This window comes from Brassica oleracea, chromosome C3 (genome assembly GCF_000695525.1).
Source record: "Brassica oleracea var. oleracea cultivar TO1000 chromosome C3, BOL, whole genome shotgun sequence".
Taxonomy (NCBI): Eukaryota; Viridiplantae; Streptophyta; class Magnoliopsida; order Brassicales; family Brassicaceae; genus Brassica; species Brassica oleracea.
The window spans coordinates 21,879,930-21,896,453 of NC_027750.1; the positions used below are offsets into that span (position 1 = coordinate 21,879,930).

At 38.0% G+C, this 16,524-nt stretch overlaps 4 protein-coding genes across 4 annotated transcripts; 1 reads left to right on the forward strand and 3 right to left on the reverse strand.

The window, feature by feature from the left end:
• Positions 1-473: 473 nt before the first annotated feature.
• On the reverse strand, positions 474-1,480 carry LOC106330109. Its single transcript, XM_013768657.1, has one exon. The coding sequence runs from the start codon at positions 1,478-1,480 to the stop codon at positions 494-496; it is 987 nt and encodes a 328-aa protein (XP_013624111.1). The 3' UTR covers positions 474-493.
• A 462-nt stretch (positions 1,481-1,942) lies between these two features.
• Positions 1,943-4,570, forward strand: LOC106328669. The gene is made up of 7 exons (XM_013767156.1): positions 1,943-2,844; positions 2,931-2,976; positions 3,074-3,166; positions 3,234-3,353; positions 3,522-3,620; positions 3,739-3,893; positions 3,997-4,570. Exons 1-7 carry the CDS (start codon positions 2,036-2,038, stop codon positions 4,127-4,129), a joined length of 1,455 nt encoding a protein of 484 aa, XP_013622610.1. The 5' UTR covers positions 1,943-2,035; the 3' UTR covers positions 4,130-4,570.
• Positions 4,489-5,843, reverse strand: LOC106328670 (40S ribosomal protein S19-1-like). The gene is made up of 4 exons (XM_013767157.1): positions 5,650-5,843; positions 5,080-5,170; positions 4,806-4,989; positions 4,489-4,706 (listed from the first exon to the last, which is right to left on the reverse strand). Exons 1-4 carry the CDS (start codon positions 5,731-5,733, stop codon positions 4,634-4,636), a joined length of 432 nt encoding a protein of 143 aa, XP_013622611.1. The 5' UTR covers positions 5,734-5,843; the 3' UTR covers positions 4,489-4,633.
• Positions 5,844-7,298: 1,455 nt separating this feature from the next.
• On the reverse strand, positions 7,299-8,357 carry LOC106330110 (F-box/kelch-repeat protein At4g38940-like). The gene has a single exon (XM_013768658.1). It carries the CDS (start codon positions 8,355-8,357, stop codon positions 7,299-7,301), a length of 1,059 nt encoding a protein of 352 aa, XP_013624112.1.
• Positions 8,358-16,524: the final 8,167 nt, after the last annotated feature.

A 16,524-nucleotide genomic window follows, 5' to 3' on the forward strand; every position in this document is an offset into this window, starting at 1 on the left:
TCTTTTTTTTTTTTTTTTTTTTTTGTATAAAGCTAATCATAGGTTTCTTCCTACTTTCATGCCCAAACAATAATAATTTTGATAGAAAAGAATTAGGAATAGTAAAGATTATTAAAACACAAATTGACAACTCTTTATGTGAAGTCGACAATAAGCTTAGCTACTCCTACTCTTTTTTTTTTTTTAAACAAATAGATCTTAGGATTAGCTTAATGCAAAATGATTTCTTCAGTTTCTTGAGAAACAAGAAAGGAACCCCAAAAAGTCTCGAGTTTTTTTTTTCCCTGATCACTAAACCATAGCAAGACTACAATGAAACTGTACAACTTCGAAACTAAAGACTTCAAAAAAGCAAAGTCTTTTACGTATGTTACACTTTACAAGACAAGGACAATGGAGTTTGAATACAAAATTCCAAAAACTCCATTACAGAAAAAGAGTGAGTGAGGGAGAGCTTATCTTCTTCTTCAATGTCACTGAGCCACTCTCAACTTCAGCTTCTACTGACTCTTCTCTGCATCTCATGCTTTGACTTTTCAGAATTGTTCTTCATTCTATGAAACGTTTGATGACCACCGAGAGCTTGATACGTCGTGAAAACCCTCTCACAGAGCCTGCACCTATGCTCATTGTTCATCTGAAAACCCTTACTTGCTGAATTTGAAACTTCAAACACAGCTTCTTGACCCCCAAGTTTCTGCTCTGTATCCGTTTCAGCTTTCTTATCGTCCAAGCTCACTCTCTCCAACCTAACTTCTTCCCCAAAACTCTCTGCTCCTACCTCATCTTCTTTCATAACCTTCTTGTCTCCCAAGAAACCCAAAAGCTCTTTCGATGTTCCATTAGAATCAGTTCTAATCCCCACAAGTTTAAGCTCATTACTCAAAGACCCAACTAGCTTTTGCTCATTACCCAAAAACCCATCTTCACATTCTCTCTCATTCAACTCTAGATTCGAAAACAGAGCATCAGCACTCTTAGACAACATAATCAGAGACTCAGCGACTTCCAACAGTTCTCCATCATTCCCAAACGCAGAAGAAGAAGAAGAAGAAGAAGAAGAAGAAGACGAAACAGAGAGTGGAGGAAGACTCTTCTTGTACCTGGAAACTCTTTTCGACCTCTTTCTCCTCCGCACACCACCACTCCTTAAGAAACACAACAGATCCCTTCTCATAGATTCGCTCTTCTTCTTCTTCTCTTTCAACGGATGCATAGTTTCGCTATGATTCCTCAGGCACTTCTCATATCGAAACCCTTTACCGCACTCTCCGCAACGAACCAGACGCTTCTTCTTAACCCGCAGAGATTTCTGGGTTGTTCTCTTCTTCGAGCTTTCCCTCAATCCATAGTAGCAAAAGATCTCTTCGTAATGATGATTCATCGACTCTCCTAAACGATTCTTCTTCTTTCGAGAGCTTCGAACCTTCCCGTTGTGTAATTCGAAGATGGGTTTCTCGAATTCTTGATGATCTTCCATCGACGCCAAGCTCGTTGGAACCCAGAGATGATTCGCGAAAAGAGACTCACCAATCACCCAAGAACTATGAGCATGGAGATAGCTAAAAGAATCAATTTTTCGTCACTTTCCCGAGAAAACGAGAGTAAGAGTGAGAGGAGAGAGAGAGAGTAGAGAAACAGAGAGATTAATAAGCGAGGGAGGGAAGGAAGAAAGAAGCATGAACAAGAACTTTGGTTTCAGATAGAAGGTCCGACGTGGCATTTAGGAAGAAACAAAGGCCAATGTTAAATTTGGGCCCTAACCCAATGGACATACATAATTATCCGGAGCATTAAAACCAAAAAATTTGAAATTAAACAATTAATCCCGTAATTAACGAACCGTTACAAAATTGCGCCTCCAAAGAAGTCGCAACGGTCATACTTTGCCCTCCATTTTCCCTCCTCTGCTCCTCTCTCTATCTCTTCTTCTTCCCTTACCAATACTTTGCATCACTCACTTGAAACAAACCCTAATTGCGATTGCGTTTTTGATTCATCCCTTTCGCGAATCAATACTCTGTCATCATCTCCGATGGAGTCGAAGAATGCTAAACCCGAGACTCTACCGATGGATCCGATCAGATTTCGATCGGATGCTCAAGTGGTTTCAGTCTCATCGGAGAACTCGAACCCTAACGTCTCGCGCGCGAGGATCACCGGGTTTGCGTCCTCGAAGTCGAGTGAATCTGCGGAGAAGGTTACGAGATCGAAGCTTAATCCGACCCAGGCGGCGTTTTCGCCACGGAATCGTATCAGAGAGAGGAGATTCGTGGTGGTGAAGAAGAAGAAGAAGAAGAAGAAGGAGGAAGATTCAGCGTCTGTGGTGACACGAGTGGACTGTAAGTGTGGAGCTAAGAACATGAAGAAATGCGTTTGTGTTGCGTATGAAACTCTTCGTGCTTCGCATGAAGAGTTCTTCAAAAAGCGAGGAGATTCGGAGGTCGAAACTGGAGAATCCAGCCAGAATGTGGAGGAAGAAGATGAAATCGATGTTTGTTCGATGAAGAGGAGAAGAGAAAAGGTGCTTGAGGAAGCCAGAAGGAGCCTCCCTGAATATGGTAAAGTGATGCATCTCGTTAAGGCATTCGAGAAGCTTACTTGCTTCCCCTTTGCAAAGGTAAAAGAAGGCAACGAAAAGGAGGATAAGAAGATTAAGAAAGCTCTGAGATGGGAGTTGCCTGGGATGAGCCTGAAGCAGCCCAAGTGTCAAGAGGAAGCTGAGACTGACCAAGTCACTTGGAGTTCCTCGTTTTCTCCATCTGATTTGGTTCTAACAGCTACCAATCTTGGACTAGAACAACAACCTCACGCCTCAGTTTGTTCATCATGGGACAACATCAGGTAACCAAATGGAGATTTTTGTTCAAATTATCCACTTTTCTTATGAATACTTCAGTTTTGTTCTGTCTGATTGGGTGATGTTACAGTGTTTCAAGCCTTAATTCAAATGGTGGGAGGAGGAGCAGAAGAAATGTAAGTGTGTTAGCTTTCATGTATGCAAACATCTGGTTTTATCTAGACTCTTAGTGATCATCTTGAATATCTCTCTCTCCTTGTATGGTTGGTGTAGAGCTTGGACTCCTCTGCTTCAATGGGTAGTAGAATATCAAAGAAGAAGCAGGTCAAAGTCACTTCTCTGAAGCCATTCAAACTTAGAACTGAGGTATAAAACTTGGCAGAATCAAATTAAGATATGATTTGTTTGTGATTGTTGGTCTATGTGTACGTAGGAACGTGGACGAATGAAAGAAGAAGAGTTAGCAAAGAAGCTACAAGAGATGACCATAGAGGAAGAAAAAATGAGAATCCCAATAGCTCAAGGTCTTCCCTGGACAACTGATGAACCTGAGGTGAGACTATCCTTTGCTTTTTATTAGCATTAAGTTATATCAATACCATATCGTTTATAGAGTTTTTTGATATTGATGTGGTACTGTAAGATGATATCGTTTATCAAGTAAAAAAAGCTTTTGAAGAAGGTTAATTAAACATTGCAATGTTGTTTTTCTCTGTTTCAGAGTCTGGTTAAGCCTCATGTGAAAGGTATCACAACACCAATAGACTTGAAGCTCCACTCAGACATTCGAGCAATGGAGCGTGCAGAATTTGACTACCAGGTAAAAAGACCTTGCAATGATTACATTCATCCAATACTTGAGAGACATGTATGTTTCAGGTTTTAGTATAAATCTCAGCAGTTCAGCTTCATGGTTTGTGGTCGTTTCATTGTACCAGGTTGCTGAGAAATTGAGCCTAATAGAGCAATACAAAGCAGAAAGAAAAGAGCAACAAAAGGTAGCAGAAGAAGAAGAGTTAAGAAGGTTGAGGAAAGAATTAATCCCAAAGGCACAACCAATGCCATACTTTGATCGACCATTCATCCCCAGAAGGTAAATAATAACACACTCATTGAGTTCAGTTCTCATCTTGATAGAAACATTACAAGGAGTATTCGGACAGATAAACTGTTGTTGTGGTTGTTTGCTATTGAAGGTCGAGCAAGCACCCGACGATACCTCGAGATCCCAAGTTTCACAAGACACAACACAAGAGATGCTGCAGTACATCGTCTTGGAGTGAAACAGGATCTTACATGAGCGATCTCTTGTACCAGCAAGACCTTTGAAAAAACTTTGCCTTCCATTCCATTTGCACATTGCTTCACTATCTTCTTTTCTTGTTGTTGTCGTTGTCCATATTATCATCATAACTCGCCAAACAAAATTGTTACCATTTGAAGAAGCCATTTATGAGTTGCAACTTGCATGCATTTGTTTCCACGTTCATGATCAATCTTTTGTTATCATCACAGTAATGAGCAAGTAACTCTCAGATACTCAGATTCATCCTGTATTCTATCATTTGAAACCTGCAAGTTTACACAGCTTGGTTCAAAGCTTATTCAGAAACTAGCTTTCCACTAAAACACTTTGAATTGTCTTATAGTTCAGCTGACGATGTTTAGATGTTCAAAGAGCCAACAAAAAAAGATAACAAGTTTTGAACATTATGAGAGCAAGTCTTCAGCAAATGATATTGATAATGGTTCTTGAGAGTAAAAGACAAAGGACTAAAAACAGAACATTGGGTTTCAAAAGTAGTAGAAGAACTAAAAACAAGATTCAGATCTTCAAATTTCAGCTGCAATACGTCCAGCAACCTGGTCCAAATCCCGTTGACCACTGGAAGTGATTCTTCTTCCTCTGAAAGACAACAAACAAAGAGAGTTTGTAACCATCAGCCTCTTTTTCAAAGAAAGATATACAAAGAAAAGGTTTTGATTTTAAAGGAAGTAATGTTACCCTTTGGTGTCAATCTCAACAATGTTCATAGTCTCCAACTGCTGGAGGATGTGACGGGCAATACCACCGCTGCTTTTGCAGAAGTGTGGTGGGCGACTGCCATTTCTCTTGCTTCCACCATAGATTCTCCGGAAAGCACCAACGCCAAGACCTCCCCTCAGGTACACTTTCCTTGCCATAGATGCTGCATAAAAAGAGGGTATTGTAAAAAAAAAAAATTCTTCATGCGTTGCAGAGATATAGCAAGACTAAGGGAAAGAGAAAGAGAGATTACCAGCTCTGATGTAGTACCAATCAGGATCATATGGGGCAAGCTCCTTCAACTTACCGGTCTTCACAATGTCTGTCCATGGGGGAAGCTCGATCTGAAAAAAAATAAAAAGGCATTACATTAATAAACGGTTATCAACATAGTAAAAAAAAGAGTTGCTTGGGCTTCAATTAATGTTCCCAACAAGAGACATTACATTAAGAATTCGAAGCATATACGTGAGAAAGAAACAAAGTCAAGAAGCAGCAGTAAACAACTAGTGATGACCATGGCCAATTACAAACATCTTTCAACTAACTTACGGTACAGACAAGACAAATCATTCAATTGATCAAAAAGACACTAATAAGCGAACAAACGACATCATATTACGAATTCAGTATGAAAAAAACACTGAAAGCTACAGGTTTTGATTTATAGTTACTAATTTTCAATCCGACAATATAACATGCATTTGTTATTGACTAGTAGACTGTATGATAACCAATTACAATGCAAAACCACAACATATGAAACCGAAAATCAGAAATGTGTAGACTTTGGTTGATTTAGGATGAGAAGAAGAGCACTGACCTTGCCAGATCGCTTGAGATGAGAAGCGTAAGCCTTGACGAAGTCATGAGGCGAGACGTCTTTCACAGTTTTACCTGTCGCCATGGCTAATTGTTCCACAACAGGAGTTTTGCTCAAACGCAGCTGAGTCTCTCGCAAAGGAGTAGGGCGTTTAATCTCCCACAAGTTTATATATGCGTCTTTACCATTTCGGCTAGGGTTTTCTCCAGATCCATGCCTTAAACCCGACCCGTAGTGGGCCTACATTCTTCTTCATAAGGCCTTATTAGCTCAAATAAGTGAGCCTTATTGTGTCTTTCATGAGGTAAACCAAGTTGGCCTTCCGAGTTTCAAACGCTGATGTGACACGTGCGCGGAATCAGGTTAACACTCAACTTCCCAAGAGACAGCTTCAGCTTCAGCTTCTGACTCACGTGTTTGTAGAACAATTTCAACTGATTTTAAAATCTTAGTTTTTGTTCTAGTTTATGCTTTACTTTTTTGTAACCTGCAAAATCAATTGTATAAAACTTACCGAGACTTGTGATATACGCAGCTGCTGACCTATGGGAGACGAATCCCATCCGCTGAACTCTTTGCTAGGATCGATGCTGTTGATGCCAGCACTATCAAACGTGTTGCCAACAAAGTATATCTATGACAAGGTAAGTTTATCTATCTCTCTCGTCCTATTTATCTATCCAAACAAGCAAGAATAAAAGAAAAAAAGGGAGTTCAAAACGCAAAGGGTAATAAAGGGTTTATTTTGGGGATAATGCGCAGGACATTGCAATCTCAGCCATTGGTCCGATCCAAGATATGCCAGACTACAACAAGTTCAGACGCAGAACCTACTTGAACCACTACTAAGCCTCTGAAATAACTGTCACGGAACGCCCACGGGAGAGAGAGCAGATCAAGGGTGGCGATGGATTCATTGTTTTTGAGTTTTCGGTTACTGTAATTGTTGGTAAATAAGTGTACCACCGTCTACTGCTATAGATGTTGGTTTGAAACTTTAATTGAAAAAAATTATTTCCTTCCCCAAATTTTAGATTAATATATTTTTAGGTATGTAATATGCATTGGTTCTGAAGTAATGGAAAATCTAATAACAATCAATTTCTAACAAATCAATGGCAACCAAATGATTTCTATATAAAAATATTTGATAAAATTTGTTAACTCTATTCATCTTTTAAAATTTTCTCAACTTTCAGAATCATCAAGTTTTACAAAAGAATTTGTTCCAATAACCCCTCTGATAAATAAAATGAAGACAAGAGAAACAAAACATGTTCTTAGTAAGGAAGTTAACATGTCGTGGGACGAAACAAAAGAGTCTGAATTAGATTCACCATTGACAAGCGAAGAAAAGTGGAAATAAGAAAGACTGGAATAAAACAAACATTTTCAACTATGAGCAAACAAGATATCAGTGATGCGGCACTAATGAGTCTAACAAGTACAATCTAAGTTTTGGTTAATTAGTTCACCTCCATCAACTTCATAAATTGACAATAAATAAGTTGTTGAGATACCAACTTTGATTACAAAATACATTTAACCAATTAATCAGGAATTTTTGATAGGTCCATCAAAATGCATATGAGACCAAATATTTGGTTTCATCTAAATGAGGTTCAATTTAAACTTATTCGCATAAAGCATCAAACCTTAAGAACTAGACAATTCATCAATCTAGAGTGTCCCTCAAACACACAACCACACCAATCAAGTCTTGCACAAATCTCTCCTTGTTCATCCCTTTCTAGTTTGATCTCAGCACACCAAAGTTCTACTTTATTCCGATCAATATCTTTCTCTAAAAACACAACCACCTTCTTATCGTACGTCACCGTGCGTGCACGAGTAGTCCCGCTCAATCCTATCTCACCCTTGACCCTTTTCCAACACCTTTCTTTTAAATCATAACTTCTTAAAATCTTCGAAGCTGTAGAATAGTAGTACAATACTCCCTCGATAACACATTCACTACCGACCCAATAATAAGATTTTAACATGTCGTCTTTCTCCATTTTATCTTGACTCGGATCGTAAACAAAGCCATGCTTTAAAACCCTGAAATAAATTTTATCATCCCACGTCACTGCACTATTAGAATACCAATCGAACACCAGATTGTCTGGTCTTGTTTTGGACTCCCAAGTTTCAGATTTTACGTCAAACACCATGACATCCATGGGCCCCTCTGAAAACACTGGGAAACGTGAACGGCATCCTCCAATGACATATATTTTCTCGTTTATATAGCCAGAGACCGAACTAGCGACTGCCCTTGGCATGTTAGGGAGATGATGATTTGCCGTGTGAAGCGGGCAATCGATGAGTGTTAATGCATTAGATGAGACTTCAAAGCAAGATCCGCCCATTACGTAGATCTTTGAACCAACAGCCACGTAGCTGCCAGAAGAAGGCATTGGAGGGAGTGATGGGATAGGGACCAAGCAATAATCTCCACTAGAGTTGATTTTCTGACGTAGAGTATACAAACGGTCGTAACCATCGTCGCGTGAATAAATGGTAACATAGAGACAGCATTCGGTGCGGTCCAAGAGAGACCGTCTCGCGTATAGTTGTGGCGATGCTATAAGAGATCGACAGAACTTCGAAACCAGAGAAAGAGAGGGATAGTAACGTCTAGGTACACGAGCCACACATTCTATAATAACATCTTCTGGAAGTGAAGTGATCCAACACATACCCATATGTATCAATCGTCTATATCAACACCTCACTCCAATCCCATAATCTTATATATAGATTTATAATCATGGACAAGTGGGAGGGTAGAGTTTTAAAAATAGGTAGATAATCCATCAATGGTAAATAACAGTAATATATATACGATTTTTTATGGTAAAAAGTATTTAGATAATATAGTTTTCTGTATTTTAAAATGAAAGAAATCTAGATAGATTAGTTTTGATATCAGAAAATTCAACTATATCTAAAAATCTTGATATCCTAATTATCAGTAATGAGATGTGGCATAAATTGAGATTCTGTGTGACCAAAATTATAATGTTTGTATATCTCTCTTATTATATGTAATCCATAAATGCAATTGTTGGGGAATTTTTCTAATTAAAATTTTTTTTTTATTATAATGTATTTAATTTTGAACAAAAAGACATAGAAAATCAATTAGGTCAAGCCGTCGAGAGAGAAAAGAAGAAGAAAATTCCAGGTCGTCTGATCTTCCTCCGTGGTTGGCGGTGCTCTTCACTGTCGCTATGTGAGGGAGGATCTCCTCTTTCTCTTTAGTTTAATCTAGGTTTCTATGGTTTATGGTGGTTTAGGTGAAGGTCGTTGTTGTCAAGTCGAGGATTGCTTTAGATTTGGGTTGTGGTGCTTCTATTTCTCTTCAGTTGCTTGCAGTTATGGTCAAATTTTTTTCGCCTTGTTCTAGCTTTTTGGATTCGTCGGTGTAAGATATATTTGCTGTGGAGGAATCTACTAGACCTCTCCTTTATCCAACATGGATTGGGCGAGCGTTTCGAGACGAAGCGGTGAGTTTGATTTGTAGGTTTTCTCTTGCAAGGAGGTGACCAGTTTTAGCTCTGTAGATCGCTATTCTGCATAACGAGTGTCCACGTGTAAGACCTGTAAATCTTCGCCGGTGTTTTTCCCTTTAGCATTTCAAGTTCTTGTGTTCTTGAGCCTGGGTGTTTGGTTTTGACTTGGTTCTGCCTTGGCTCCGGTTTGCAACGGTCTCTGGTGTTGATGTAAGTTTATCCTCGTACATGCTTGTCCCGATGGTGCGCCTGTTTTGGCTTGGTGGTGTACCCTTCAGGGTTGGGTTTGTCTAAGTCATTGGTTCTTTGGTTATCCTTGGTCTCATGTTTCTCAGGAGTGTCTGCGAGTTATCATCAGTCCATCAGTTCCAGCTTTAGTACTTGTGGCTCTCTAATATTTTTTTCTCGTATTATCTTACCTCATTGTTATTGTCTCCCTCTTTTAGGCTATTGCTTCCGGAGATATTACTATTTTCTGCCGGCTTTTGTAATCCACGATATGTTCCGTTACGAAAAATTATAAAATTTTGAGTTAAAAAAAATGTATTTAATTTTGAATTTTTTATTTATGAGTAAAATTCAATATCAACTTCGAAAAATAATCCAAAAATTTAATTTTTAAATTTTATAAGAAATAAAAAGAAGTCGTATATTGATTGAAACCTAGGGGTAATGATGACAACACATAAACAGAGTTACACAGGATACAAAATAAAAATAGTTTGAAGCAACATTGATCAAAAATAAATTAGATTATTTTCAAAATATTTAATTGATACAAATAAATCAAATCAAATCTTCACTTTGAGGAGAAATATAAAACTTAACAGATTTTATTATATTTTTTTCATTGGAATTTTGAATTTTCTAAAAAAAATTTATGCTTAGACGTACTTTTTCTCACTCTAAGGTACTTTTTCCATGTCAAATAGTTTCTTATCTTCTATTGTCTAAACTACCCAAAAACCAGAACAAACTTAGTTATATCTTTATTTAGTCGTAGCACAAAAATTAGAAAAAAAAATCTTTTTATCGGGACCACTCCTCGTGAGTCATTACCCCAATATCTCTCATCTGAATCCTAAAAATCGACGATTTTATTCAGTCTCACCGTTGCTGTCCACAAATCACAGGGATTCAACGGCTTTGTTAATCACACAGTAAGGTATTACACATCTAAAATTATTTTATCCTCCCAATCTACTTGTAGAATAGTTGAGGCCTCCATATCGCTCCTCCGACTAGACGAAGTTATAATCCGTCGCTAACTGCTCACCGCCGTTAACTTCTCACCGCTGTTAACTTCTCACTGACATTAATTTCTAAATCCGCCGCTATGTTCAATCATGCAAGACAATGGTGTCTTTGGATCTTGTGGTGATTTATGGAAGATTTTTCTTTAGATAGATTTTTTAAACCTGATTAGATTTAGTCTTTCTGGGTTTTCAATTTGATCTAAAAGTTGTGAATTTTATGGAATTTGGAGTTCTGATTCGATTAATGAAGTTGGCTAGTTTGGTGTTTGTGTGGATATTCAACTTGGTTGACCAAAACTTCTTGTCAATATATAACCAGTCAACCACAACTATGTTCACAACTGACACAAACTTTGCAACACCTAATAAAATCTAAGGCGTCTTGTTGTTTTACACGTTATTAAGACCACAAAACGTGTAACCAAAGATACAAACTCTGGAACAATATATCTTTCATACATATGACCGCTCAACACATATTCTCATCCACAACCACAAGTACAAAACATCATTCACCACAACTTCATTTATACGAACCAACAAACGACCACATCTTCAGTCTCTCCATAGTGACACTAACAAACAAAAAACAACCACATAACCACAACTATGGTTGCAACTCACCAACCAACACGTACTCAATTTAGTTGACCACAACTTTTTGTCAATGTATAACCAGCCAATCATAAATTTATTTACGCTTAACCACAACCACGTAACCACAACTTTGGTTGCAACTAACCACAAACTCTGCTACACCTAATAAAATTTAAGACGTCTAGGTGTTTTTGTTTCTTCAGATTAAATGTTACAAATCAATCCAACGATTGTTGTTTAAGCACAAGACCCAATAAACCTACCAATTAAATACAACAGAAAAGAGTATGACTAGTATTTACTTTAAATATAACCATAGGCTCAAGTCTCGGTAAACATAAGGACATTTAGCGAATAGAAATTTCATAAAGCACGCCAAAAGTACCCCTCAAGTGAAAAGTACCTCTTCATGTTAAAGATTCAGAAAAAGTAACTGATAGTGTAATGCTCTCATTTTCTAAAAGTCACAATCATCATTTTGCTTCATGATTCTTTTAAATTATTATCCATAGTTATATATCAAAGCCAGCAATAGCGAAAGAAGCACTGGAAAGGACACGCATGCATATATGACGGTGGCTACTGTAAGCTTCGACTATCATACTCTCTCGTCATACTTGTCTCAATATAAAGGTACCTAATAAGATTTGTTCTGGGTGCAAGAACCGTATGCTTTTTCTCATCAACAAGTGAGCCAAATTTTAATCAACTTTCTATTTTTTAAACTGTGGATTCGTAGGGTCTAGAGCATAGTAAGGATCAGAGATTGCAACTGAGAATCTCGAATGGTCATCAAGATCAACCCAAGGTATCTTCTCTTCTGCCGTCTCTCTACCTTCTTTCCCTTTAATATTATAGCCTTTTAGACCTTTATTACCATTCTCATCAGCTCCTATCAACTCTAGCTCCGCTATGATTGTTTCCTCCGCTGCTACTTTCTTCTCTAACCCCTTCTCTTTCTTCTTGTTGTCATCATCATCATGCTTCTGTTTCATCCTCCCGCATTTTACTTAGTTGTGCATCCCATACCGTTTCTGATACATCCTAGATTCGGACAGGATCACTCAACGAGACTCTGGATATGAGCTCACCAAAGATGGGAGAACTTGGTGGTTTAAAAGGCAACACAAAAGGTTGCAGAAAAAGACCTCTTGATACTACCGGCTTCGATTGTGGTTTGGAATGTTAATTCAAGACCAACAAGGGAAGATTTGTTTACTTGGAGAATCACTCGACAAGAAACAAAGACTGTTCTAAGTGAAGAACAAAGAGATAAACTCATAAACTTGAAAGAAAAATCGATTGTATTATTCATGGAAAGAGATTACATATTTATAGTAGAAATGGTCAAAGAAAGACATAAAGAAATTGTAAAAAACTAGCAACTTAGAAAACACAAAACAAAGACTAAGACTAAAGACTTTTGTAGAACCGAGATGTTGAATTTTGACTTGACTTTGAAGAAATCAATGCAACCCACGACCAGGACTTCTTTGTTGACCATGTTCAGATATTTTTTGATAAGAATCGGTTTGAAATGGACTGAAGAAGGGCTGGTCAAATTTGGCAAGAAACAAACCCGTATTGCACTTTTTATGACATTTTCCTTAGGCTGAACAAGGCTCATTTCGCCCAGCAGCTAAACCAGCTCCATCTTCAGTGTCACTTAGCTCACTCAGCTCCAAAGTAGTGTCACTTAGCTCATACAGCTCCAAAGTAGTGTCACTTAGCACAGTTAGCTCATCCAGCTCATCTACTTTAGCTGGTTTCAGCTCGTCCACACTCTGTTTCAGCTGGTTCCAGCTCGTCCACACTCTATTTCAGCTCATCCTCAGTCTCACCAGCTGGTTTTAGATCAGTATGCTCGCCATTAATCCATCCTGGTTTGTTCTTTATTGAAGAATCATTTGGCTCACCCATGGTCGCATCATCCTGGCCCAGGTCTATGATCTGAGGCGCATCATTCCCTCCCGCTTGAAAAGGATTTGACCTCAAATCCATTTTACCTGTATCAAAAGGAAATGAATCATACAAAAAGAATTTAAAAGACGTGAAAAATTTAGAGAAGGCAAATTTTGGACAGAAACTTTCTTGGTGTTTCGAAACCATTTTCCTTGAGTACATGAATCTCCAAATCTCAGGTTGATAAGCACGGTCTATGCTTTTGTTCTTTACATTTCTTTGAGACTGGACATGTTTATCCTGGACACTAAAAACAGAAACTAGAATACGAGGATTATATGTGCAAGACATGTACTTGCTCAAATAAGAAATCAAAGTTTCTTTTCCTAGAACATGTAGCACACGTTTCAGCCTTTCAAAATTCACATCAAAGTAAGCATTACAGACCAGAATGGTATCAAGACACAACATAATACTGAACATTTTCAAAATGTGCCTATCCTTCTCAAAATCAGAACACAAAAGAGTAATTTCGGTTTGAAAATAACTTATCAAAGGCTCAATATGTTTTTCAAAGAATGTGTTGTAAACCACAATATCATCAGTATCAAAACACAAAATATCAAGCTTCAAAACAGAATCACAAAAATCGGTTTCAACTCTAGGTGATTTATGTTCCAGCAAAGTCTTAAATATCATTAGTTCGTCCAAGGCACAAGTGGATACAAACAAATCACCAGTGATCAGTTCATATGTTTATGAAAACTCAGATCAAAGCCATTTTCTTTGAAGACAAATGAATCACGAGATTGTCTAGCACAGAAAACTGGTTGTTGTAAACCAAGCTCTAATAACTTTTCAAGATCATCAAAACCCTTGCTATGTTTCAGAAACTGATCAAAACTCAAAACAATATTAGAATTGATGTCATTGTCAATTTGAAAACGTTTTTGATCAGAAAGTTTATCGGGTTTAAACACTTGAAAAGAGTTAACCATGTTTTCAAAAATAGAGTTTGAAACACGAAATTCTTTAACTTTGTCAAAACCAAAACGTTTCACATCTTCAGAACTGATCTTAACAAACATTTCAGGCAGAGAATTAATAAAATCAAGTTTCTCACAGTGCTCTTGAATGTTTGTGGACAAAGGCGTAAGAGTTGTGCCGGGATCAAAGCAAAGTTGTTTCTCCATGATGATGGATGTTACACTTGGTGCTTCCACTTCAAAGGTTGGACCAGGTTCATCTTCCTCATCAAATATCGGACATAGATCATCGTCCATGGGTCTCCTGGTGCCAAGAAGCGGTCCTTGATGTGAGTAGTCGAATGACTCTTCCTCAAAATCCCGTGAAAATAGATCATGACTACTCGGATGCTCCGGTTCAAAACAGGTTAGTCCATTAGTCTCTTCATCATCAAACATAAGATTTTGGAGAAGGAAGATCACATTCATCTTCACAAATGATCAAACTTTCAATCAGCTCTTCATCATATTCATCAAAAATTGGTAAAAAATCTGAAAAATCTTTTAGATCTTCAAGGTTGTTTTCAGACTTACCTTTGGGTTTTTCACTGATGAATAAAGATGATTCAGTTACAGGTGCACGTGTGGTTGTGCTTTTTTTGGATCTTTCTGATGTCCTTGAGGGCTTTCACCACTCTCTCCACAAGGTTGTCACAAAACTCCTAGACTTCAAACTGACTGAAAAGCCTTCTTTGATCAGCTTCAAACATCTTAACCTGAAAATTCTCAACACAAAATGTTAACAGATAAAAATAATCCTCACACTCTCAAGTGTTTATCCTCACCCACACACGTGTTTCTCTCGGATTATAGTGGTCACACAAGAGTTTCCTCTCAAAGTTCTATGAGAACAAATCAAGTAACCCAATGGAATCTCCAAGCAAACAAGAGATGAACACAAGATAGGAAGATAAGGGAATTGATTTTGAAATTTGTATTAATCACTCCAAGGCTGAATTTCTCCTCAGCCATCAGGATTTCTCTTCCACAACCTAGCCAAAATCAAACTTTGTTTTTTCTTCTTTTTTTATAGATCTTTTTTTTTTCTTTTCTTTATAGAAGAATGACGATAGGTAAGACAGTGGCCCTATTTTGAGATAGAAAGAAGAAGAAGTGTTTAGAAAATGAAAGATGAGAAGATGGGTAGATAGTACCGGTTGAGTGGCTCTGATACCACTTTGATACGTCCTATATTCGGACAGGATCACTCAACGGGACTTTGGATATGAACTCGACAAAGATGGGAGAACTTGGTGGTTTGAAAGGCGACAAAAAAGGTTGCGGAAAGACCTCTTGATACTACCAGCTTCGATTGTGGTTTGGAATGTTATGTCAAGACCAACAAGGGAAGATTTGTTTACTTGGAGAATCACTCGACAAGAAACAAAGACTGTTCTAAGTGAAGAACAAATAGATAAACTCATAAACTTGAAAGAAAAATTGATTGTCTTATTCATGGAATGAGATTACATATTTATAGTAGAAATGGTCAAAGAAAGGCATAAATAAATTGCAGAAAACTAGAAACTTAGAAAACACAAACAAAGACTAAGACTAAGACTAAAGACTTTTGTAGAACCGAGATGTTGAATTTTGACTTGACTTTGAAGAAATCAATGCAACCCACGACCAGGACTTCTTTGTTGACTTTGTTCAGATATTTCTTGATAAGAATGGGTTTGACATGGACTGAAGAAAGGGCTGTTCGAATTTGGCAAGAAACAAACCTGTATTGCACATTTTATGAACTTTTCCTTGGGCTGAACAAGGTCCATTTCGCCCAGCAGCTAAACAAGCTCCATCTTCAGTGTCACTTAGCTCACTCAGCTCCAAAGTAGTGTCATTTTACTCATCCAGCTCCAAAGTAGTGTCACTTAGCTCACTCAGCTCATCCAGCTCATCTACTTCAGCTGGTTTCAGCTCATGCATACTCTCTTCAGCTGGTTCCAGCTCGTCCACACTCTGTTTCAGCTCGTCCTCAGTCTCACCAGCTGGTTTTAGATCAGTATGTTCGCCATTAATCCATCATGGTTTGTCCTTTGTTGAAGAATCATCTGGCTCAGCCATGGTCACATCATCCTGGCCCGGGTCTATGATCCGAGGCGCATCAGTTTCTGACTTCTCTTTTTTCTTTTCACGAAATTTGCTACTCGGATCTTCTAATCCGGTATTGAATTGTACTACCATATCCAGCTCATTCTCCTCCTCCTCTTTCTCCTCCTCCTCTTACTCCTCCTCCTCGTCTTTATCTCCAGATTCGACCAAGTCACGGTATGTTATTTTTTCTTTTTTCCTTCTCATCATCATCATCAGATTCACTCTCATAAGAAGCTAAAAACTCCTTCAGCTCAAGGTATGCCAACTATGATTTGTGAAGATTTTATAAACAGTATCAGAACAAAATAAACGGCTGCAGCATCTATATAAGATAAGAGATGATTCTAAGCCAAATTACAAGAAAAAAAAAAACAAATTAAAGAAAATATAAAAGCATAGAGACCTGACCAGGGCTGAATTGCAGGTTTAAGGTCTTGACGCGGTGCGGCTCATCTTCATCCCAAGAAACAGTTACCTTAC

Bases quoted from the DNA above. Each gene is read 5' to 3' on its own strand.
- LOC106330109 (XM_013768657.1), bottom strand. From the start codon at position 1,480: ATGGAAGATCATCAAGAATTCGAGAAACCCATCTTCGAATTACACAAC.
- LOC106328669 (XM_013767156.1), top strand. From the start codon at position 2,036: ATGGAGTCGAAGAATGCTAAACCCGAGACTCTACCGATGGATCCGATC. The intron at 3,167-3,233 runs GTATAAAACTTG...ATGTGTACGTAG, and splicing joins CATTCAAACTTAGAACTGAG to GAACGTGGACGAATGAAAGA. The intron at 3,621-3,738 runs GTAAAAAGACCT...TCATTGTACCAG, and splicing joins GTGCAGAATTTGACTACCAG to GTTGCTGAGAAATTGAGCCT.
- LOC106328670 (XM_013767157.1), bottom strand. From the start codon at position 5,733: ATGGCGACAGGTAAAACTGTGAAAGACGTCTCGCCTCATGACTTCGTC. The intron at 4,990-5,079 runs GTAATCTCTCTT...CTTTTTATGCAG, and splicing joins TTGGTACTACATCAGAGCTG to CATCTATGGCAAGGAAAGTG. The intron at 4,707-4,805 runs GTAACATTACTT...GTTGTCTTTCAG, and splicing joins GTTGAGATTGACACCAAAGG to AGGAAGAAGAATCACTTCCA.
- LOC106330110 (XM_013768658.1), bottom strand. From the start codon at position 8,357: ATGGGTATGTGTTGGATCACTTCACTTCCAGAAGATGTTATTATAGAA.